Consider the following 25,466-nt stretch of genomic DNA (forward strand, 5'->3'; position numbering starts at 1 on the left):
TGCATTCAGAAAATATTTATTTTGTATTATGACAAATATATAAAAATATTTACAATGGAAAACCGCTCTTCATTTGTTGACTTATTGAAATATTTGTAAATTGTACAGTACGTCTTCTTAGTAATAGAAACAGCCAAACGCAGCCGCAACACAAAATAAGTATTCCTAAAAAAAAAAAAAAAAAACCACAATAGTGACTGTCTGATAGAAACAGATAATGATAATAAAGTTTATATATCGTCAACATTTCAGTTTACAATTCAGAGGGGACCTGTACATACAATATCAGATATTACCGAGTAATGCAAAGCTCCACAACCCAAACAAAAGAAGCGAGAGCTCAGCTCCAAAGAGCTTATAATTAGGGATGAGCAGACCCTTGGAGGTTTGGGTTCTGTTACTGAACCCAAACATTTGTCCAAAGTTCAGTTCGGGTACCAGAATTGTACCCGAACCCTATTATAAACAACGGGGACCCAAACTTTGGAGCTGGATAATCTCTCTCTCTAACTCTCTCTCTCGGAAAAACAGTGGTGACCAACTAAAAAGTAACACGTAGCTGGTAGTGCACATATACTTGCTAGAGCCACTTAACAGCTATTATCTAAGTATGCATAGTAGTGCAAGGATGAAGGAATAATGTACAAGGGATGAACGAGAGAATAATTGTGGTAGGTTTGGATTATCGATATTAGTGGAGTGCAAGTACAGGGTGATAGTCTTGGATGGAAGATTCGGAACAGTGTAGCGAGTTATAGATGAACAAATAATTTTAATCTAGATACAATGGGCAATCAGTATTACTGGCACAGGGTAGAGTCAATAGGTCTTTTTTCATCTAGCTTCTTCCCCCAAAGCCATTAATAAAAGCTAACTAACCAAACAGGCCCAGACCCCTAAATAGTCAGATCCCAGACCAGATTCCCCAACCAAACTCCTTTTTAATACAAGATAAATAAAAAAAGACAATAAAACAGTATAGACAATTACAAGGTAACAATCACAACAGAATCCACTCAGAACCCTAAAACCAGAACCTTTTCATTTTGATTAAAATGGTAAATAAGTCTTCAGATAAGACCCCCTGAATTACCGTATATACTTGAGTATAAGCTGATCCGAGTATAAGCCGAGGCACCTAATTTTGCCACGAAAAACTGGATAAGCTTATTGACTCGAGTATAAGCCAGGTATGCATTGTCCCCTCATCCCTGTTCTGGTATGCATGGCTTCCCCATCACTGTCCTTGTATGCATGGATCCCCCCAATGCTGTCCTGGTATGAATGGCTCCTTATCCTTTATCCTTGTATGTATGGCTCCCCTGTCCCTGTAAGCATGGCTCCTTAGCCCCTATCCTTGTATGCGTGGCTCCCCGGTCCCTGTCCTTGTATGCATGGATCCCCCAATGCTGTCCTGGTATGAATGGCTCCTTATCCTTTATCCTTGTATGCATGGCTCCTTATCCCCTGTCATTGTATGCATGTTTCCTATTAAAAAAAAACCATCTTATTCACCTTCCTGCGTGCCCTCGATGCATCTTGCTCCAGTGTCAGCAGCTCTTCCAGCCAAGCGATCACGTGGCCCCGCTTATTAAGGTAATGAATATTCACTCCACACCTATTGGAGCGGAGAGGCGTGCATATTCAGTACCTTAATAAGCGGGGCCACGTGATTGTTTGGCCGGAAATGCTGCTGGCTCCGGAACCAATGAGATGCAGCAAGGACGCACAGGAAAGTGAGTAGGATGTCTCATGGAAGTCGGCGGCTGCGGATGTCATTTTGCGCACTAGAAGAGAAATGAATAATCATTTCACTTTAGCAGCGGGCACAGTTACAGCTGCAGAAGCCAGCTCCTGCCTCTGTGACCCGCTGCTCCGCTGCGTTTTAAGCACAAAAAAAATTGAAAAAACTCGGCTTCTATCTGAGTATATACAGTAGTTCAGACTCCAGACCAAATTCCAGAATCCAAAACCAGACCAGGCACACAAATTCAGACCTAGATCAGATTCCTAATATAATTAAAACCCCAGAGCACTAAATTAATCAGACCCCAATTAGAACAGACTCCTGGGGTCTGAGTGGGTTTATTCAAATCTCTACTCTATCATTATTAGGGGAAGTTCACACAAATGTATTTTCATTCTGAGTGTTGTCTTTGTGAAAAAATTACCTTGCATGGCCAACGCTCAGACCAATGTTAGTCTATGTGCTAGTGCACATGAGCTACTTGCAAGTGTTCTTTTCTGGCTGGTAAAGGGGTAGTCTCACAAACAAATGTTCATTTTAATCACTAGATCTTGGAATGAAAATAAGTTCCACAATAGGAAGTGATTTACATAAAATGCTCCTGTGCTGAGATAATCTTATAACTGTGCCCCTGCTGTGTACTAAGTAATGGCTGTGTCTGACCGTACAGGGACATGGTCTGATCATACAACAGCTCCTGGACAGATGGGGAAGCAAAAAAGAGATTACTGACATTACAACAGGGGATCACAGCTGATTCTTTTTGTGAATCAAAACATTTCACTGCCTGTTTTTAAACAATGCTATACCTCACCGTATTAGTTGTGATCACTTGCTGTCCGGTCTGTATACTCTATTGCATCATCAGCAAATGAACATTTGTTTTAATCACATCCAATTGCAGAACTTATTATTCCAAAATTTAGTGAATAAAATGAACTTTTGTTCGTGGGAAAACCCCTTTAAGTGAAAATTAAATTCCCTAAGAAATAAATCTTACATTCATGAAGACCTCTTCTGCATAGTTATCAGTATCAGCATCCCAGAAGCATCTAGCAGCCATTCTGAAAATCAAAATACAGAGGATTAACATAGGAGTAAATGTCAGGTTAAACTGCAGAACAAGCCGCCCTACTCCTATTACAATTATAAAAAGCTACATGTCCCCATAGCTAACGACATACGCGTGCGTCCCCAGCACTAACGACATACGCGTGCGTCCCCAGCGCTAACGACATACGCGTGCGTCCCCAGCGCTAACGACATACGCGTGCGTCCCCAGCGCTAACGACATACGCGTGCGTCCCCAGCGCTAACGACATACGCGTGCGTCCCCAGCGCTAACGACATACGGGTGCGTCCCCAGCGCTAAAGACATACGTGTGTGCGGACAATTCCGCAGCATTTTTGCAACGTGGGCACATAGCCTTACAGTTAATTGAGCAGAGTCATAGATTGAATCATTTAAAATATTTGGCTGCAGAGATTATAGTTAATAAGAGGCTGCTTATCACTTTATATTTTTAATGGTGGGGTACATATCTGTATTGTACAATATATGTGACCTTGTTATTTTCAGGGCTGCAATGATCATTGTGACAAGACGAGTCATGGCTGGGAGATGTCAATATGAAGGTCTGACCAGATAGAGGAGAAATAGGAGAAAGCGGCTTTCAGATGAGACGTCAGCGGTAAGTTCCTGGATGTAGATATTATTCTGTATCTGTTCTGTGTGACTTGCAGTAATAATGTTATCCGTAAAATTCCTTATTCTACATTCTCACATTTGTGTGAAATGTCCGTGTGCTTCCGGATTTTTTTTTTTTTATCGGACAGCACACGGACTCGAAGAGTTTTATAGGTCCATTCACATATACATGAAAATCACCAATCTGAGAATGTTTTGCTCTGATCCGATTTTGAGGATCAGCATAGGACATGCTCAATGCGTCTGTAAAAGTGTGCAGCACACCAATACTGTACAAGGATACAGCCTTATTATTTATAGCACAGTCCCTTAGTATATAGTGCACTCACTTATGTATAGCGATGTCCTTAGTTACACAGTTTCCTCTATTATTATGTATAACACTGTCCCTTATTACGTACCATCCTCTCTAGTTATATATGGTGCCGTCCGTTATTATATAGCTTATTCTATTGTAATGTACAGCACTGTCTCTTACATAGTGTATTCTTGTTATTCACAGCACTCTCTTTTATTAGTCCCCTCTCTTAGCTATAAAATAACTGCTGATAGACCAGCCAGTGACCAGACGACCAGTCCATCAGCTCCTCCATTAGAAAAGCTTTCCCATAGAACATCAGCAGTCATTGCATTATATACAGTATCTAACAAGAGAGGATGGTATGTAATAAAGGCAGGGCTCTATATAATCCAATATGTAAGGGATGGAGTTGTACATAACAAGAGAGGGCACTGGGTAATAAGAAATATACATAATAAGGAGACAATGTAAGATATATACGTGTATGTGTGGTGGCTAGATGTGGATCTTATCCACCAGGCCATTAATAAAGAGGTTAAAAAGAATGGGTCCTAGCAAAGATCCCTGCGGTCCCCACTATATCCCATTTAGAGACACATTTCTTACACAGGGGCCCTAAGCTGTCAGTGTCCATTCCTGCAGGAAACTAAAGGCCCCGTCTCACTAAGCAATCTCGGTAGCGAGATCGCTGCTGAGTCACAACTTTTGTGACATAACAGCGATCTCACCAGCGAGATCGCTGTGTGTGACAGCGATCAGCGAGCGGCCCCCCTGCCGGTATCGCTGATCGCTGGAAGAAATCTCTGGACATTTCTTTGGTCGCTGGTCTCCCGCTGGCCAGCACGCATCGCTGTGTGTGACAGGCGGGAGACCAGCGATCAGGTGTAAAAAATAATAAAAAAAATAAAAAATATAGTTATTCTCACCTTCCGATGTCCCGTTCAGCCATCCCGCCTCTCTCCACGCTCCGGTCCCAGTGATCCTTTGCACGAATGACCGCGAGACTTTGTTATCCCGCGAGACTGTGACATCTCGCGGTCATTCGTGCAAAGGATCACTGGGACCGGAGCGTGGAGAGAGGCGGGATGGCTGAACGGGACATCGGAAGGTGAGAATAACTATATTTTTTATTTTGATTCTATTTTTTACAGGATGGCCAGCGATGCCGGGCGCTCGGCATCACGGTGCTGATCGCTGGTGAAGCTGTCTGTGTGACAGCTCACCAGCGATCACATAGCGACTTACTAGCGATCCTGACACCTTGATATCGGTGTCGGGATCGCTGGTAAGTCGCTTAGTGTGACGGGGCCTTAAGAGTTGTCATATATGCTACGTTCTCTAAATGGGATATAGTAGGGACCGGAGGGATCCGTGCTAGGACCGATTTTTTTAAACCTCTTTTTTTAATGACCTGGTGGATGAGATCCACATCTAGAATATGGGATCCAGTTTTGGGCTCCAAATTTTAAAAAGGATAGTCAGAAATTAGAGTCAGTTCAAAGGTGGACAACTAGATTATTAAAAGAGATGGAAAGCCTCTCGTATGATGAGAGGTTGGAAAAGTTGGGCCTGGTTAGCTTAGAAAAAAAGACGCCTCTCATTTACATGTATAAATATGTGTGTGGTCAATACAAAGGACTGGCACATGACTCATTCCTTCCAAAGGCCATGCTAAGGACTAGGGGTCACTCATTACGGGTCAAAGAAAGACGATTCTGGCAGCTAAATAGAAAAGAGTTCTTTACAGTTAGAGGAGTCAGACTGGAATGTCTTACCACAAGAAGTAGTAATGGCAGACACTATGACAGCTTTTATAAAGGGCTGGATGATTTCCTAAATACACATAACATTGTGGGTTATAGATAATTTAGTGCTAAAAAATGTACTGTTGGTGGAGAAAGGTTGAACTTGATGAACCAAGGTCTTTTTTCAACCTATGTAGCTATGAAATCCCCAATAGCTGACTGGGGCTCCAGAACTGCAATACATACATACAGAATGACATGGAGGCAGGATATGGTAAATGCGATTTACTATACGTACTTAAAGGGGACCTTTATTTGCTATCTAAGCTTGCGTACTGGAAAAAAAACATTATTGTCACAAAGCTTTCTGAATGGTCAATACTCCAAGGTTTACCTATTTAGTTATTGAAAAAAAGGAAATCTTGTCTAATATGGCAGATAATTACAAGTCACTGTACTTACTTAACTCCTTCTCCTCTCTGCTCACCAATAACAACTTGCACCACCATTTTATATCTGTCAAAACCCATGTCTATAAAAAGAAAAAAACAGAAAACACAATGAGTGTTAAAAATTTAACAACTAAATGTGTTGTGAACTCATTTTCTGGTTTACCTCTGGCTTCTGGTGAGGGTGGTGGAGCTGGCTGTGTTGACAGAGGAGTCATTAGTTCTCCATCCGGGCTCCCTCTAGTGGTGACAGTAGGTAATGAAGCTGATCTAAATGGCAGAGACATGCCACCTGAGGAGGACTGTGAGTGGACATCAGGAGTCTCTGACTGGATTTAAGACAGCCGACTCCCTAATTTTGTGCTGGTGATTTTTCCTGCCCTGAGGTTCTGTTTTCCAGCTCTGTTCCTGCCTTCTCAAGCTAAGTGTGCTCTGCTATTTTTTCACATGAGATTTGGTCTGGTTTACTCAGTTTTTGTGGTCAGCCAGCCCTGCTGGGGCTGTGCTGAATTTCCATTCTTATGTCTCTGTTTATGCCAGTTTGCTTTTTGTCCCTGATCAGATTGGTCTCTTTTTGCTCTGTCTTCAGAATATACCAGAGTGCTGATATAGGGAATTGAAGTCTAGCGACTTCAGGGTTTTTGTTATCAGAAAGTGTTGGACTTTTTTTGGCAGGGTTTTGTGCGTGATTGCAGACATCTTTCCTTTCCTGTCCTTTCTAGTTAGTGTGGGCCCCATCATTTGCTCAGCCTATTTTTCTATCTGTGTTTGTGTTTTCATCTTGTCTCACCGACAATACATGTTTGGGGGCTGTCTATTGCTTTGCGGTCTGCTTTGGGGCAGTTTAGATTTCCCCTTTTCTTGCTTTAGGCTTATTTAATTCTCCGGCTGTGACGAGGCGTCTAGGATCATCGTAGGTACGCTCCACGGCTACTGCTAGTTGTGTGGTTAGGATCAGGGGTCTGCAATCCGCTTAGTTACCAACCTCTCTGGTTTTCTGTGGCTTAGCTTGTTTTTGTTTTTCCTCCTCGGTGACTCAATCATATCAAAATCACCAGCCATACCGCAGATTCTAGGGTACTCAAAAGCAGGAAAAAAAAAATTGAAAAAAAAAAAAAGTGTCAGAATTTTTATTTTTTTTTTATATGTATTTTTTCCTCTTTTTCTCTGGGGCCGTAGGATTTTTTCCTTAATGGAGATTAAGCAATTGTCTGATCGTGTGGAGCAGCTCGCTGCTGAAGTGCGGGGAATTTCCGCCTATCTCGCTCAATCACATGCTGTTGAACCAAAAATCCCTACTCCTGATGTGTTTTCTGGGGATCAGTCTAAATTTTTGAATTTTAAGAATAATTGTAAATTATTTCTTGCCTTGAAGCCTAACTCATCGGGGAGCTCTGCGCAGCAGGTTAAAATTGTCATCTCCTTGCTGCGCGGCGATCCCCAGGATTGGGCGTTTTCTTTGACACCTGAAAATCCTATTCTGACTAATGTGGATGCATTTTTTCAAGCCTTGGGGTTGTTGTATGATGAACCTAATGCTATTGATCAAGCTGAGAAAGCCCTATTGGCATTGAACCAGGGTCAGGATTCTGCAGAGTTATACTGTCAAAAATTCCAAAAGTCGGCGGTCCTTACTACATGGAATGATGGTTCCTTGGCAGCTCTCTTTCGCAAGGGTTTATCAGAAACCGTAAAAGATATTATGGTGGGATTTCCTGTTCCCTCTGGTCTTGACGATTCTATGTCATTAGCCATTCAAGTTGATCGGCGTTTACGTGAACGTAAAACTACACGATAGGTGTTGCCACCTTTTCAACAAATGTCTGAACCTATGCAATGTGATAGTTTTGTCTAGGGTGCAACGTCAGGAGTATAGAAGGCGTAATAAGCTGTGTTTTTTCTGTGGAGATGCCGCTCATATTATTTCTGTCTGCCCTAAACGAGAGAAACGTTTTGCACACACATTTGCTGTGGGTGGCGTACAACCTAAGTTTCTTTTTGCAATTACTCTGATCTGCTCCATATCCACATTTTCCGCCAAGGCTTTTGTGGATTCAGGAGCGGCTTTGAATCTGATGGATTTGGATTTTGCTAAACGTTGTGGTTTTCCCATGATACCTCTGCGGACGCCTATTCCTTTGAGGGGTATTGATGCTACTCCTTTGGCGGAGAATAAACCTCAGTTTTGGACCCAGGTGATAATGCGGGTCGCCCCAGACCACCAAGAAAATTGTAGATTTTTGGTACTGCATAATTTGCATGATACTATTGTTCGGGTTTTCCCTGGTTGCAAATCCATAATCCAGTTATAGATTGGAAATCTGTGTCTGTGGTGAGTTGGCGCTGTCGGGTGCTCTTGGTGACACTCCTGTTTTCTCCACCTCTCCCCAGTCTCATGATGTTCCTGACTATTTGGCTGATTTTTGTGATGTGTTTAGTGAGAGTAAAGGCCCTTTTACATTTAGCGATGCACCAGCGATCCGACCCAGTCAGGATCGCTGGTGCATCGCTAAATGATCGCTAGTGAGCTGTCACACAGGCAGACCTCACAGCGATGCAGCAGCGACGCAGCGCACGATACTCACCTTTCACACACAGCGATCCTGGCGTCCTCCCGCCCGCCTCCACGCGTCGCTCATCGTCACAGCAGGAAGCCCCAGCAGGAAGCGAGAAATGGAGCCGGACATTCTCGCGCGATCAGCGATGGACAGCAGGGGGAGCCGGTCGGAGGTAAGTATCACACATAGCGATATCGCTATAACATCACAAAATCAGTGACATTATAGCTATATCGCTAGCGATATCGCTATGTGTAAAACCCCCTTAAGTCTGCGTCCCTGCCTCCTCATAGGAGTTATGACTGTGCAATTGAGTGGAGGCCTGGGTGTAAATTTCCCAAGGGTCGGCTTTTCAACTTATCTGTACCTGAACATGAGGCTATGCGATCTTATATTAAGGAGTCGTTGGAGAAGGGTCATATTAGACCATCCTCTTCACCCTTAGGTGCTGGGATTTTTTCGTGGCTAAGAAAGATGGTTCATTAAGGCCTTGTATTGACTATCGTTCCCTTAACAAGATTACGGTTAAATATCAGTATCCGTTACCCCTGATTTCTGATTTATTCTCCAGAGTTAAAGGTGCCTGCTGGTTTACTAAGCTTGACCTCAGGGGGGCGTATAATCTTATTCGCATCAAGCATGGAGATGAATGGAAGACGGCGTTTAATACTCCGGAGGGACATTTTGAGTACCTGGTGATGCCTTTTGGGCTCACTAATGCCCCTTCTGTCTTCCAATCTGTGAGTTTTTAGGTACAAGCTACGTCAGAGAGTGGACCCTCTGGATCGCGGATCCGGAGCCCCTGGGCCGAGCACACCAGGTGAAGACCGACCCCTATACAGGGATCGTTTGAGGCAGGACCACATAGGACGGAGGCGCGACAGCCGGGACCGAGAGGGACGGCTCAACGGACAAATAAGGACTAGGGAGAAGGAAGGCTCTGAAGAGGGCCAAGGACTGGAGGAGACTGGGGAAGTATGCACAGACAAGGCGTGAGAGAGACACGAAGGACGGAAAGGAACAGAGGCAGGACAGGCTGCGGACAGGGGGAATGTACAACACAGAGGACGGCAGGAGAGCTGAGCCTGGAGAGGCAGAAGACAAGAGAATATACAACACGGAGGAAAGCAGAAACTACAGGGTATTGTAGCGGCCAGAAGGTGCAGGAGGACTACACGATCATCAGGCGCCCTCCTCATAACGAGGGCGTCTGAAGTATCCAAGCACCCGGAAGTGCGTCCCCCTGCCCTGCCCCTCAGCGACGCCCACTGCTGGAGGGAGAGAGCGGGAGGGCGCGCGCGACTGAGAGCGGATGCCTGGAGCCGCAGCGGGGAGGAACGCAGAGCGGGCGCGCGCGTGGACGGGGGCGCGCAGGCGAGGGGACGCTGCGGCGGGCGCCGCCGCTGAAGGGGCATCAGCCGCCGATGTCACAGTACCCCCCTCCTTACGTCCTCCCCTTCTGAGATTGGCCAAAAATTTTTTCAGGATCAGGGGGGCATTGATATTTTCTCGAGGCTCCCAGGACCTCTCCTCGGGGCCAAAACCCCTCCAATCGATAAGAAAAAGGGTTTTTCCCTTGACTCTTTTCATAGCCAAGATGTCTTTGACTTCAAAGACATCGTCCGAGCCAATTGGTGAATGAGGGGCAGTGGAAACTGGTTGGAACCGATTCAGAACTACAGGTTTCAAGAGCGAGACATGGAAGGCGTTGGGAACCCGGAGTGAAGCAGGCAACTTCAGCTTATAAGCCACTTCATTAATGCGTCCAATCACTTCAAACGGCCCAATGTACCGAGGGCTCAATTTGTAAGAGGGGACTCTCAGACGGATATGTTTGGTAGAAAGCCAGACTTTGTCACCCGGATGGTACGGAGGCACGTCCTTCCGTCTCTTGTCCGCATGTTTCTTGATTCGGGTATTGGCACTCTTGAGCGCCTCCCTGGTCTCCCTCCAAATCTGCGAGAATTCCATGGCGAGTGAATCTGCTGCGGGCACTCCCGTAGACGTCGAAAAGGGCAGTGGAATACCCGGATTCTGACCGGTTACCACAAAGAATGGTGACTTGGCGGTGGATTCGCTGGGATGGTTATTGTGCGAAAATTCAGCCCACGGTAGGAGAGCGACCCAATTGTCCTGATGGGCGTTGGAGAAGTGACGTAAGAAGGTAGTTAACACCTGATTAATCCGCTCCACTTGCCCATTGGTCTGAGGATGGTACGCAGAGGAAAAGTCGAGAGATGTACCCATAAGCCGGCAGAGGGCCCTCCAGAAGCGAGAGGTAAACTGGACCCCCCGATCCGACACGATCCGCTGAGGAAGACCATGCAGCCTGAAGATCTGGTGGATGAAGATCTCGGCCAACCTCGGGGCGGACGGCAGTCCCGGTAAGGGAATGAAATGGGCCATCTTGGAAAAACGATCTGCTATGACTAAGATGGTGGTACATCCAGCTGAACGGGGTAGATCAGTCACAAAATCCATAGCAATCTGCTGCCAGGGAGCCTCTGGAACTGGTAATGGGTGAAGAAGTCCGGAGGGTAAAGCCCTAGCCACTTTGTTCTGGACACAGATTGTGCATGAGGCTACATAGTCCATCACATCCTGGCGAAGAGCGGGCCACCAGTAATACCGGGAAAGCAGCAAGAGGGTCTTCTTAGTCCCAACGTGACCAGCAACCTTGGAGGAATGCCCCCAGTGCAGCACCTCCGAACGTCTGCTTTGAGGGACGAATGTTTTACCTGGCGGAGGAGTGGAAAAATTCACAGGAGCCACGGTGATCATCTTAGCAGGCTCGATAATATAGGATGGATCTTCATCCCTCTCTGGCGACTGTAACAACCTGGAAAGTGCATCAGCTTTGATGTTCCTATTGCCAGGTCGGAAGTTGAAAGTCAAAACGGGAGAAATACAGAGCCCACCTGGCTTGCCGGGCATTTAGTCGTTGGGCAGACTGCAGGTAGGCCAGATTCTTGGGGTCCGTGAGGATGGTGAAAGGGTGTACAGCCCCCTCGAGTAAATATCGCCACTCTGCCAAAGCCATCTTAATGGCAAGTAATTCCCGGTCTCCAATGGAGTAATTGCACTCCGCAGGCAAAAAGGTTTTAGAGAAAAACCCGCAAGGTACCAGACGTCCAGACGAGGCCTGCTGGGACAGGACTGCCCCAGCTCCGGTGGAGGAGGCGTCCACTTCTAGGACGAAGGGCCTGCTGGCTACCGGCCAATGTAAGATGGGTGCGGAAGCAAAAGAACGTTTCAAAGCCAGGAAGGCGTCTTCAGCTTCGGGGGTCCAGCTGTTGGGCTTCGTTCCTTTACGGGTCAAGGCCGTGATGGGTTTGGTAACCGTAGAAAAATGAGGCACGAATTGTCGGTAATAGTTAGCGAACCCAAGGAACCGCTGGATGGCCTTTGCCCCCACTGGACGAGGCCACTTGAGTACCGCACTGAGTTTTTCAGGATCCATTTTCAGACCGGAATCGGTGACGATATATCCCAAGAAGGGCAACGACGTCTGCTCAAAAAGGCATTTTTCAATCTTGGCGTAGAGTCGATTCTCTCGAAGGCGATGCAAGACCAAGCGTATGCTCTTGCGATGGGAGGACAGATCGGGTGAGAAAACGAGAATATCGTCTAGATACACCAGCACACAGGAATAGAGTAGATCCCGGAACACCTCGTTAATGAATTCTTGAAATACAGCTGGCGCGTTGCAAAGACCAAACGGCATGACCAAGTATTCATAATGCCCGTCACGGGTATTGAAGGCCGTTTTCCACTCATCCCCTGCGCGGATCCGGATCAGATTATAAGCTCCCCGCAGGTCCAACATCGTGAAGATCTGAGCCCCTCTCTGCAGGTCAAAAAGTTCTGGAATCAGCGGAAGACTATACCGGTTTTTAACGGTGATATTGTTTAGGCCCCGGTAATCTATGCAAGGTCGCAGTGAGACATCCTTTTTCCAGACGAAGAAAAAACCCGCGCCCGCAGGGGAAGAGGACTTCCGGATAAATCCCTTGGTCAGGTTTTCTTGTATGTATTCCGTCATGGCCGTGGTCTCAGCTGGGGAAAGAGGATACGTTCTTCCTCTGGGAGGAACAGCTCCAGGAATCAGGTCGATAGGGCAATCGTAGGCCCGATGCGGTGGCAGAGAATCCGCTTCCTTCTTGCAGAACACATCGGCGTACGCGTGATATGGAACAGGAAGGCCCGGGAGATCGGCTTGCCTAGGCAGGAAATAGGGACGAACAAGGGTCCGCAAACAGCGTGCATGACAGGCGTGCCCCCCAACGCAAGATCTCCCCTGAGCGCCAGTCGACAACCGGCTCATGCCGCCTGAGCCAGGGTAACCCTAAGAGAACGGCGTGGGACAACTGAGGCAGGACATAAAAGGCAATCTTCTCGAGGTGAAGAGCACCAATTTGCAGGTCAACTTCAGTGGTAACCGTGGTGATGAGTTCAGGCAGAGGTTTGCCATTGACGGAGGTGATTGCTCGCGGGTTCCTTAGGATGACCACGGGAATCTGGAGTTTGTCAACCTCTTCCTGGCGGATGAAGTTACCCGCTGCGCCCAAGTCCACATACGCCTCCACAGATCCACGCCCTCGACCTGTAATAAGCAGAGCTGAAAGGGTAAGTGGGAGAGAGGAGGTATGATCACCTAGGAGGCCCCCTCTTACCTGGCCTAGGTGGATGCGTTTCTCGGTTTCTCAGGACAGGTGCATACAAAGTGGTTGGCTCAACCGCAGTACAAACAGAGACCATTAGTCATCCTCTCCCTGCGCCGTTGTTCGGACAGCTTGCCACGATCTACCTGCATGGGCTCGGGAGCAGAGTTAGTAGAGGGTGCAACAGAGCGCGGAATGGGGGCTTGATACAACCTAAAGGGCCTTCTCTCCCTAGCTGACTCTCTGGCACATTCCAGAAAACGCAGATCAATACGCATAGCCAGAGAGATGAGATCTTCCAGGGTGGTTGGAGTGTCACGCCCGGCAAGCTCGTCCTTGATTTTACTAGAAAGACCTCTCCAAAAGGCACCTACAAGGGCTTCATTGTTCCACCCCAGCTCCGAGGACAGAGTCCGAAAGCGGATGGCGTATTGCCCTACCGTAAAGGATCCCTGGCGAAGGTTAAAGAGGGCCTCCGTAGAAGAAGCAAGGCGCCCGGGTTCATCAAATACCCTGCGAAATGTTTCCAAAAAACTCTGGATACTAGTAACCACCGGGTCGTCCCTCTCCCACAACGGATTCACCCAAGCCAGCGCCTCTCCCTCGAGATGGGACACAATAAAGGCCACCTTAGCGCGGTCCGTGGGATATTGTTGGGGCAGAAGCTCAAAGTGCAGTCTGCACTGGTTTAGAAAACCCCTACACAACTTCGGGTCCCCACTATACCTGGGGGGCTTTCCCAGGCAGGGGGGAGGAGATGAGATAGCGTCCCGGGCTTGGGTAGAAGCGGCCGCGGAGGACTGTAGCGCAAGCAGTCTGTCATCCATGGACGCCATATACCCCAAAATGTGAGACTGAGTGTCGCGCTGCTGCGCGAGCTCTTGCTGGAGGCTGGCTAAGAGAGGGGCATGCCCAGTGTCAGTGGTCTGCAGGGCGGAAAGCCGGATGTCCATGGATTTCATGAAGGACATAATCCGGGTCTGATTCTCCCTTAGAAAAAGCAGTTCCTTCTGAGTGGCAGCCGCGGCACCGGCGGGGTCCATGGCCTGATGATACTGTGACGTTTTTAGGTACAAGCTACATCAGAGAGTGGACCCTCTGGATTGCGGATCCGGAGCCCCTGGGCCGAGCACATACAGGGATCGTTTGGCGCAGGACCACAGAGGACGGAGGCGCGACAGCCGGGACCGAGAGGGACGGCTCAACGGACAAATAAGGACTAGGGAGAAGGAAGGCTCTGAAGAGGGCCAAGGACTGGAGGAGACTGGGGAAGTATCCTCAGACAAGGCGTGAGAGAGACACGAAGGACGGAAAGGAACAGAGGCAGGACAGGCTGCGGACAGGGGGAATGTACAACACAGAGGACGGCAGGAGAGCGGAGCCTGGAGAGGCAGAAGACGAGAATGTACAACACGGAAGAAAGCAGAAACTACAGGGTATTGTAGCGGCCAGAAGGTGCAGGAGGACTACACGATCATCAGGCGCCCTCCTCATAGCGAGGGCGTCTGAAGTATCCAAGCACCCGGAAGTGCGTCCCCCTGCCCCTCAGCGACGCCCACTGCTGGAGGGAGAGAGCGGGAGGGAGCGCGCGCGTGACTGAGAGCGGATGCCTGGAGCCGCAGCGGGGAGGAACGCAGAGCGGGCGCGCGTGGACGGGGGCGTGCAGGTGAGGGGACGCTGCGGCGTGCGCCGCCACTGAAGGGGCATCGGCGGGCACAGCCGCCGATGTCACAATCCTTCATGAATGATATTTTCCGGGACTTTGTGGATAAGTTTTTGATCATCTATTTGGATGATATATTCTGATCTTTTCCAGTGATTGGGATTCTCATGTGGAACATGTTCGGACTGTGTTCTGGATTTTGAGGGAGAATTCCCTGTATGTTAAGGGATCGAAATGCCTTTTTGGTGTACAGAGGATTTTATTTTTGGGATTTATTTTGTCTCCGTCAACTATTGAAATGGACCCGGCCAAGGTACAGGCCATTTATGATTGGGTTCAGCCCACTTCTTTGAAGGCTCTCCAAAAGTTTTTGGGTTTTGCTAATTTTTATCGTAAATTTATAGATAATTTTTCTGGTATTGCCAAACCACTGACTGATCTGACCAAGAAGGGCGCTGATGTGCTGAATTGGTCTCCAGAGGCTGTTTTGGCATTTCAGGAGCTGAAGCGGAGGTTCACTTCTGCTCCCGTTTTAAGGCAACCTGATGTCTCACTTCCATTTCAGGTAGAGGTGGATGCTTCTGAGATTGGTGCAGGAGCTGTTTTGTCCCAAAAAGATCCGGTGACTTCTAAAATGAATCTCTGTGCCTTCTTTTCCCAAAAGTTCTCCCCACCATCTGAACGCAACTATGATGTGGGGAATCGAGAATTGTTGGCCATGAAGTGGGCGTTCGAGGAGTGGAGACATTGGTTGGAGGGAGCTAGACATCAAGTTGTGGTCCTCACTGACCACAAGAATTTGATTTACCTGGAGTCGGCCAAACGCTTGAATCCTAGACAGGCTAGGTGAGCCTTGTTTTTCACGCGTTTTGATTTTGTGGTCTCTTTTCTTCCGGGCACTAAGAATGTTAAGGCAGACGCCCTTTCTAGGAGTTTTTTTTGCTGATTCTCCTATTGTGACCAAACCTACTTACTACCATCCTAGGTGAGGGGGTAGTTCTTTCTGCCATCTCGCCCGATTTGAGACGTGCCCTGGAAGAATTTCAGGAGGACAAACCTGAGCGTTGTCCTATGGGAAAATTTTATGTTCCTGACCAGTGGAGGAAGAGAGTGATGTCTGAAGTTCATTGCTCCGCGTTGGCTGGTCATCCAGGTATTTTTGGTACCAGAGATTTGGTGAGTCGGTCTTTTTGGTGGCCTGCCTTATCTTGTGATGTCAGGAATTTTGTGCAGTCTTGTGGGACTTGTTCCTGGTCTAAACCCTGTTTTCGTTCTAGTGGGTTGTTGATGCCCTTGCCGGTGCCCAAGAGGCCATGGACCCATATCTCAATGGATCTTATTTCTGATCTTCCTGTCTCTCAGAGAATGACTGTTATCTGGGTGATTTGTGATAGATTTGTGGTTCGGTTGCATGGGATTCCTGAGAACATTGTGTCGGACAGAGGAGTCCAGTTTGTCTCCAGATTTTGGAGAGCTTTTTGTTCCAAGCTGGGAATTCAGTTATCCTCCTCTACGTTTCACCCAGAGACCAATGGGCAGACAGACAACAAACCAGACTTTGGAGTCCTATTTGAGATGTTTTATATCTGCTGATCAGGATGATTGGGTCTCATTTTTGCCCTTGGCCGAATTTGCCCCAAATAATAGAGCTAGTTCTGCCACATTGATCTCGCCCTTTTTCTGTAACTTTGGGTTTCATCCTCGATTTTCTTCAGGGCAAGTGGAATCTTCAGCCTGCCCAGGTGTTGACACTGTGGTAGAGAGAATGCAGCAGATTTGGGACCAAGTGGTGGATAAGTTGTCCCTCTCTCAAGAAAAGGCCCAGCGGTTTTCCAATCGGCATAGGACCATTGGTCTCCGGTTTAAAGTGGGTGATATGGTTTGGTTGTCGTCAAAAAATATCTCTATGAAGGTTGCGTCTCCAAAGTTCAAGCCAAGATTTATTGGACCTTATAGGATTTTGGAGATTCTTAACCCGGTTTCTTTTCGATTGGCTCTTCCAGTTACGTTTAAGATTCATAACGTGTTTCATAAGTCTCTGTTGAAGAGGTTTGTTGAGCCAGTGGTTCCTATGGCGGCACCTCCTGACCCTGTGTTGGTTGAAGGTAATGTGCAATATGAGGTAGAGAAAATACTGGATTCTCGTCTGGCTAGACGGAGACTCCAGTATTTGGTCAAGTGGAAGGGTTATGGCCAGGAGGAAAATTCTTGGGTTTCTGCCTCTGACATTCATGCCGATAGATTGGTTTGTGCTTTTCACCGGGCTCATCCTGATCGGCCTGGTGGCGTGGTTGAGTGTTTGGTGACCCCTCCTCAAGGGGGGTACTGTTGTGAACTCATTTTCTGGTTTACCTCTGGCTTCTGGTGAGGGTGCTGGAGCTGGCTGTGTTGACAGAGGAGTCGTGAGTTCTCCATCCGGGCTCCCTCTAGTGGTGACAGTAGGTAATGAAGCTAATCTAAATGGCAGAGACATGCCACCTGAGGAGGAGGACTGTGAGTGGACATCAGGAGTCTCTGACTGGATTTAAGACAGCCGACTCCCTAATTTTGTGCTGGTGATTTTTCCTGCCCTGAGGTTCTGGTTTCCAGCTCTGTTCCTGCCTTCTCAAGCTAAGTGTGCTCTGCTATTTTTTCACATGAGATTTGGTCTGGTTTACTCAGTTTTTGTGGTCAGCCAGCCCTGCTGGGGCTGTGCTGAATTTCCATTCTTATGTCTCTGTTTATGCCAGTTTGCTTTTTGTCCCTGATCAGATTGGTCTCTTTTTGCTCTGTCTTCAGAGTATACCAGAGGGCTGATATAGGGAATTGAAGTCTAGCGACTTCAGGGTTTTTGTTATCAGACTTTTTTTGGCAGGGTTTTGTGCGTGATTGCAGACAGCATCTTTCCTTTCCTGTCCTTTCTAGTTAGTGTGGGCCCCATCGTTTGCTCAGCCTATTTTTCTATCTGTGTTTGTGTTTTCATCTTGTCTCACAGAAAATACATGTTTGGGGGCTGTCTATTGCTTTGGGGTCTGCTCTGGAGCAGTTTAGATTTCCCCTTTTCTTGCTTTAGGCTTATTTAGTTCTCCGGCTGTGACGAGGCGTCTAGGATCATCGTAGGTACGCTCCACGGCTACTGCTAGTTGTGTGGTTAGGATCAGGGGTCTGCAATCCGCTTAGTTACCAACCTCTCTGGTTTTCTGTGGCTTAGCTTGTTTTTCCTCCTCGGTGACTCAATCATAACAAATGCATTTTTTGTAAAGTTTCTTAGTGACCAGGCCTGAAGGGGCCTTAAAGGGAATCTGTCATCAATTTTTTTGCCTATCAGCTGCGTACACCAGCATCAGGGGCTTATCTACAGCATTCTGTAATGCTGTAGATAATCCCCCAATGTTACCTGAAAAAGAAGAAAAAAAAGAGTTAAATTATACTCACCCGGGGTGGTTCGGGTCCGGAGGGAGTCGCGGTCCAGCGCCTCCCATCTTGCAGCGATAATGTCCTCTTCATTCCTGGCCGGTGTGGCTCAGGTGCAGGTGCACTGCTCTGCCCTGTTGAGGGCAGAGCAGATTACTGCAGTGCGCAGGCGCCGGAAAAGGTCCTGCGCCTACGCACTGCAGGACTCTGCTCTGCCCTCAACAGGGCAATGAGCCTGCGCCAGAGCCACGACAGGAAGGGAAGAAGAGGACGGCATCGTATGAAGATAGGAGGCGCCAGACCGGACCAGCTGATAGGCAAAAAAATTGATGACAGATTCCCTTTAGCAGGGTGGACCAACACCTAAAATGACCTTTAAAAATATCTATCTTTACACCCTAAGCGCTTTTGTAATTAGCTTTGTTATACAATAACCTACACTTCTCCCTGTACAGCAAATCCCTAAATGTGTGTTTTCCCATCATTTCCTGTGACATTTCGAATGAATGTAGTCTCAAATGAAACGCCATCAAGAGGATGGGGATACATTCACTTCCCAGTCTAACAGCAACTCCTGGAACAAAATGTCATCAGGGTGCAGGTGATGCAGTCACTTACTACAGTTTTTCATGACCACCCTCTGAAGATGTCCTGATTCCATGGCACTGATAGAGGCTGAGGTGAGCGCAGCGCCAGCACTCTACTTCTGTCTGTCGCTTCTTACTGTGACAAGTGACATCATCAGGAGGAGGAGATAGGTGAAGGGTGAGTGACACCAGTGCCACTCCACATCTTCTATTACCACCAAACTAATTGTCATCAGGAAGCTGCGTTAGTGTCACTCACAGTGTAGTACCACATTGACAAGGTGACTCTGTGGTCGGTGTGGTACTACACTGTCTAATATTAAAAACCTTATCATGTGTCAAAGTTGACGTCAGTGTGTGAATAAGGGCAGACAAAAGGACTGGGTCCCAACCAGTGGATGCCAGTCAGGGGAAGCTGCATGGAAACAAACTCAAACCAAGCTCAATTTGTGTGTTTTTTTTTCTTTGTATTTTTGCAACTTTGACACATAAGGTTTTTAATATTAGACAGTGTAGGACCGCCCCGATCAGAGTCACCTTGTCAATGGTGGGACGGCTTTTATGCTATATTTGATCAAATACAGTATTACTAAGAACTCTGTATTACTTAAATGCATTTTTGCTTTTTATTTATTTAATTACAGCAGGGTTTTTCTCATTTTGTCTCTTGCAGGTTTTGCATGCTTTATCGCCATTGTGAACATGCGTTTATATGCTGCATGTGTACCAACTCAAACCAAGCTCAATTTGTGTTTTGTTTTTTTGGATTTTTGCATTCTGTGCAAGCTGGGGTGTGGCCTCCTTTTCCTGGGCTGGAAACTGTATTTAAAGGCTTCCCCTGACTGGTGTCCACTGGTTGGGACCCGGTCCTTTTGTCTGCCCTTATTCACACAATAACGTCAACTTTGACACGTGATAAGGCTTTTAATATTAGACAGTGTAGGACCGTCCCGATCAGAGTCACCTTGTCGACGATGGGACAGTTTTAATGCTATATTTGATCAAAGACAGTATTACTAAGAACTCTGTAGCACTTAAATGTATTTTTGCTTTTTATTTATTTAATTACAGCAGGGTTTTTCTCATTTTGTCTTTTGTAGGTTTTGTATGCTCTATGGCCAATGTGAACATGCGTTTATATGCTGCATGTATACCAACTCAAACCAAGCTCAATTTGTGTGTTCTTTTACACATATATATGGGTAAATTCTTTGGGGCACATTGTTTTGCTAATTTTTCACACTGTAACTGGGGTATCCATAGGAGCCTTAGTTACAGGAGTAAACAGCTCTCCACAGTGACAGAAGCAACTGGTATTGCTGATCTGGGTCTGCTGGGCACATCGGATGCTACTGGTCACTGCATAGCATTTATGATGTAGTCAGCTAAAGAGAAGACAGAAATGGTAATAAATCGCTTCTCTCTTTTCCCTACCATAAAAGTTAAAAAAAAAAAAAAAAATTACATGAAGGGGATAATTTCTTTTTTTCTTATAAAGTTCTTGGCATTTTTCTATTTAGATCTGGTGTGATCATTTTGCAAGTGACACTGGTTGTCCCTATTGAATTAGGGTCTCATGCCAGCAGAATATCAGCATGTTCAATCATCCATACCCTTACTATGTTTACACATACTTTAGTGCGGATTTTGAATTTTGCACAGAAATCCATGTGAAGACTGCCCACAAAACACTTATTTTTTTCAGTGGGCGATCTGCATTGATTTTTATACAGCCACAGGTTTTTTCGCTTCGGTTTTGCAAATGGCTTTAAGGCTAAGTTCACATGCAGCGTTTTTAATGCAAATTAAAAGTTGCATTATTCAGCACCAGCAAAAGCTGTAAGATTTCAGAAATCTAATGCACGCTTTTGTTTATTTTTTTCCATGCTGGAATAGGAAAACGTTAGCCGCAGGCGTTTTTAATCAAAGCAGGACCATTTCCCCTCCACAGAGATATAGACTTCAGTCCTAACAGAGCATTTTTCATAGGTTCCCATTCAGATGGAGACTTCAGTCTTAGTGAGGATTGGCATAGAATAGGAACCTGGAAAACGAGAAATGCTTTAACGTGGCTTCCAGGTACACATAACTTGGCCATTTTATGCGCTAAACTTTCTCAATTCTTCATACTTCTAATGCAATTCATTTTTCATGTTTGCATGTTATGGCGCTACAGTGTGCTTCCTTTTTTGCTTGAATGTACATGAGTTGGTGACTCTAGGTTAAGCACCTCTTCACACTATGCTTACGCTTGGATGTGACGGTCAGTTTTTGAAATTTGCGTTATTTATTGATGTCGGCACACAGATCAGCTTCATTGAATGCGGCTAGTCTACATGCAGACCTGCAGCAGATCAATCTGTAAATCAGCAGCAGAAACCTCTCATTTACTCCTATATACCATATGCCCAATTTTATCATCTTTATTGTGTTATGGCGCTGATTCACTCACCTTTGAGCTTTTCTTTGATTGTCTCTGACAAGGAGCGAGTCAGTTGTGGAACCTCTTCAGGAATATATTGTTTGCTTTTAAGTTCTTCTTTCAGCACAGATCGTATACAGTCCCGTACTGCGGCCGTCCTAAACCTGGGGAGAAGGCACAAATGATGAGCAAGGTACCATAATCTACAACTTTACTTCTGTAAAAGACGATGTAGAGAAATCTGCAGGTCACTGATAACGTCATCCATCACTGCAGTGTATTCCCACCTTCTGATATGACCGGTATACCCCACCCATTTCATGTCGATATTAGGGTCCTAGAGGCTTAGGTTCCTACAGAACAGAGAAATGTTAGGCTATTTTATAACATTGCTCCTATCCTATACAGATAATAGGGCCCTCTGCCTTCCCTGTGCCATTATAGTACTATAGTGATGTTTTCTCCTGCGTTTGTCTTTGGAGACCCTCTGGGACTGTAGAGTTGTCATTTTAGACTGGGCAACCCCTTTAAAGGGGTTGTCTGGCTTTGTAAATCTTGACATTGAACGACATGTGCTGTGAGGCTTCCCCGTTGTTGGTGCCAGGAGCGTGGCCGCAAAAATGTGATTTGCACACATGTGGTCACGTTCTGACTAGACGGGCATGGTCTCGCTCAGTGCAAGTGTATTGAGTGAGGCTGGACAAGTCTAGTCGGAATGTGGTCAGAAATATGGAAATCACATACTTGTGGTCACACATGACTACCCGCTCTCGGCGCTGTAGAATCCTCACAGCGTACAGTGGGCGCAATGTGAGCATCCACACAGTGTAACTGGAGACTTGTAGCCTAAGGCCAGACAACCCCTCTAAAATGTGGCCCTGGGGCTAGAAAGGTTTGTGTAAACTGCATTTTGATAACCATTTGCTGAACTGCTCGCTGGTTCAAGAATATTTGGTTTCTATTCTTTATGCAGTTACTTTATGTAAATAGTTTTTACACATCATGAAGACTTAGTAGTGTATTCACCAGCAGTGGTCAGAAAACAACATTCTCAGGCTTGTTTCCATCTGTGTGGGTTTTAACATGTTTATAATGTGGGTTATAAAATGCATAGAGTAAATGTAATGTGTTATTGCAGCTTGTCCTCCTGAGATGCAGATGTGAATATGGTTGGTGTGCAACAAACACAAAGTAATGAGTAATGTTTCCCTGCTCTCTTCTGGATTGTGCTTTACCTGTAGTAACACATATGAGGGTCGATGACTGCCCATCTGTGGATGTTGGGCACTCAGACAATCCTCATGGAGTTGGTTTCTAACAGTCTGTGCAGACACATGCACATTTGTGGCCTGCTGGAGGTCATTTTGCAGTGCTCCCCGTTTCTCCTTGCACAAAGGCGGAGGTAGCGGTCCTGCTGCTGGGTTGTTGCCCTCTTACGGCCCCCTCCACGTCTCCTGGTAGCCCCTCCAGCCTCTGGACACTACGCTGACAGACACAGCAAACCTTCTTGCTACAGCTCGCATTGATGTGCCCCCTGGATGAGCTGCACTACCTGAGCCACTTGTTTGGGTTGTAGTAGGTCTTGTGCTACCACAAGTGTGAAAGCACAACCAACATTCAAAAGTGACCAAAACATCTGCCAGAAAGCATTGGTACTGAGATGTGGTCTGTGGTCCCCACCTGCAGAACCACTCCTTTATTGTGGGTGTCTTGATAATTGCCAATAAATTCCATCTGTTGTCTATTCCATTTGCACAACAGCATGTGAAATTGATTGTCAAACAGTGTTGCTTCCTAAGTGGACAGTTTGATTTCACAGAACTTTGATTTCCTTGGAGTTAGATTCTGTTGTTTAAGTGTTCCCTTTATTTTTTGAGCAATGTATATAATAGCAATATATAGAAAAAAAAAAAGAGAACCGCTTCAGGAAAAACCTGAGTTTTTCTGAAACGACTTCTGCTTGAAAGCCTTGCAGGTAGACATAACAGAGGCCACGTGCACAGGCCTCATTCAGACGTCCATGTCTCCCATGGATGGGCCCCGTACACACTGAGGTATGTGCACATGTGCTCTTAGACACCAGTGTACCTGCATCGTTTTTGAAGTAGAAGACGCTTCTGTGTAGCCCCATTCCTACCTGCTGACCGCCGCCATTAAACAACTGATCTGCTACGTACAAGCCGATCGTTGGTCGGTAATAACCAAATTAGATCGGCTGATCTGAATTCCATGTGCACAGAACTGCTAATATGATTGTGCCGTGTGCGTAGAATATCTCAGCAGCACATCTCCTGATTACACAATACCCAGATTTGCCGCAAATGAGGATTTTTAATGCATGAACAATCCAGTCCCCCGATGAGCGTTTTGCTTGTTGGTCAGGTAATAGCCCCACGCCGTCAGCCGAGGAGACCTTGTCCTCGGCTCCTGTAATGAGCTTTTCAGCCTGACTCCGACGTCGATTCTCACTTACATGGTCTGTCATGGACAGGACACACACTCACCATAATCTAAGGCGCTGTTCACACGGACGGTTTGGATCCAAGTCAGGGATCTAAATCATGAATACAAGTCTATGGGGCCAGGCCCATCCCGGACATCGGCAGCAGTGTACGTGTGCAGCCAGTGCCTGCCATTGTAGAGAATAGCAGCTTTGTCATTTAGTTATAGATTGTTCATACCTGCCACTCACTGACCAGATCCTGATGACACATGGCCCGTTTCTTATGTAGGGGTAAAATCAGATATGTAATGAGAGGCTGTGTGCTTCTACTGGTCTAGAGATGGATGCTACACAGGCTCCATGTAGCTCGATCAGACACGGATAGCTAGCTGTATTACCGCAGACGTACCGCAGGCGCCCACCATGCCCTGTACACACGGGCACTTACTTATGCTGGAAGTTGGGCCTGATGCAGTAGGAATTGTCGCCGCTTTCCCCCATGGCAGCCCCGGTCCTGATACACGATCAAGCTTCCAGCAGCGCGTCCATCACCATGGTGACCACCCCCAGCTCGTGGCTTCCGGTTCCCGAGAAGAAGCATTTCCGGAGTGCGGACACTCGGTGCTACGGTCGGAGATGCGGTCAGAGTGTCTGTGATGGAGGTGATGGTGTCCCGTCCTCCGCTGCCATCACGCTTCCCGCCTCAGTGTCACCTGGCCGCTTCTGATCTGGTCACACATCCAGCTGTACCAATTGGATTATGGCTGTGTCGCCTTATAGGCCATAGAAGCAAATGATAGGGCACAATGAAAGCCCACACGTCTGATCTGTCCTCTGCAATCAGCCCGGACCTCTGTATGCACCGGCATCTGCAGCCCTCCAGCTTTTGTGGAACTACAACTCCCAGCGTGCCCCGGCAGCCTTCTGTTTGTCAGGGAATGCTGGGAGCTGTAGTTGCACAGCAGCTGGAGTGACAGATGTTGCTGATTCCTGCCATAGAGTCTGCGCTGACATTGGCGTGTAGCTTATATCCAATATGTATCAGCAGATTTAATGTCCCTTTCTATACAGTAGTGGTAGTGCTGCATCGCTTTATAGATATTACAGGCCACAAGTCACTACGCCCTCCCCATAAATGGCTGATTGACACTAGGACTAGAGACCCCATGCATATGGCTGAATCATCGCTCCACAATTTGCTGTCATAGGTGTATGGTCTGGTTTTGTGCCACGCACAATATTTCCCATGCACTGCTTTGCTGCAGGTTTTGGGTATTTTTTCGTTTTTAAAAGGGTTACGCGTGACTATTTTATATTTTGCTTATGGGATTAAGAACTTACCGGGAGGTAGTTACTGATTACCTGTCTGTTGGGCACAGCTCCGATCGCTGCCGGACCGCTCCTGCTGGCGATTCTGTATCTTCCTGTGATGTCTACAGAGCAGTGACTTTTCTGTCGCTCTGCTCAGTCAATGCCATGTGACTGCCACTGCCATTCTGGTTGACAGCTGGCAGCAGGGAGCCGGCAGTCAATCGACATTGTCGGCAGAAACAACCCGCCCACAGAGGACCCCAGAAGATGAAGAGCTGCTGCTCTGTTGACGTGAAGTCACATGCAGCAGCAGAATCTCCGGCAGGAGCGGTCCGTAACCGCTATGAGGCAGCAGAGATCGGCGCCTGGCAGAACAGGCAGGTAGGTAGTAACTACCTGTCTGTAAGGTCTGAGTCCAATATAAAAAATAGTCCCGGATAACCTCTTTAAGTAGCTTTACCATTTATTTTGGGAAGTC

The 25,466-nt window shown here is 46.8% G+C and overlaps 2 protein-coding genes across 4 annotated transcripts in view; one reads left to right on the forward strand and one right to left on the reverse strand.

Annotated features, from left to right (window-relative positions):
* DYNLT2B (dynein light chain Tctex-type 2B) lies at nucleotides 1-24,520 on the reverse strand. 3 transcript variants are annotated; one of them, XM_073589376.1, is made up of 5 exons: nucleotides 24,126-24,520; nucleotides 21,265-21,398; nucleotides 5,964-6,033; nucleotides 2,748-2,811; nucleotides 1-165 (listed from the first exon to the last, which is right to left on the reverse strand). In XM_073589376.1, the coding sequence occupies exons 1-5, from the start codon at nucleotides 24,176-24,178 to the stop codon at nucleotides 118-120; spliced, it is 369 nt and encodes a 122-aa protein (XP_073445477.1). In that variant the 5' UTR covers nucleotides 24,179-24,520; the 3' UTR covers nucleotides 1-117. The 3 variants fall into 3 exon arrangements, with proteins under 3 accessions (XP_073445477.1, XP_073445479.1, XP_073445478.1); XM_073589378.1 differs by lacking the exon at nucleotides 24,126-24,520 and adding an exon at nucleotides 22,470-22,571; XM_073589377.1 differs by lacking the exon at nucleotides 24,126-24,520 and adding an exon at nucleotides 21,522-21,718.
* The window catches only part of PDCD1 (programmed cell death 1), a 148,075-nt gene continuing 143,362 nt past the window's right edge, over nucleotides 20,754-25,466 (forward strand). The window contains exon 1 of the mRNA XM_073589375.1: nucleotides 20,754-20,891. The gene's annotated coding sequence lies outside the window, so the exon portion shown is untranslated. The remainder of the gene's footprint in view (nucleotides 20,892-25,466) is intronic.

The sequence above is a fragment of the Dendrobates tinctorius genome, unplaced genomic scaffold (assembly GCF_039654945.1).
Source record: "Dendrobates tinctorius isolate UK_male_01 unplaced genomic scaffold, ASM3965494v1 ptg000107l, whole genome shotgun sequence".
Taxonomy (NCBI): domain Eukaryota; kingdom Metazoa; phylum Chordata; class Amphibia; order Anura; family Dendrobatidae; genus Dendrobates; species Dendrobates tinctorius.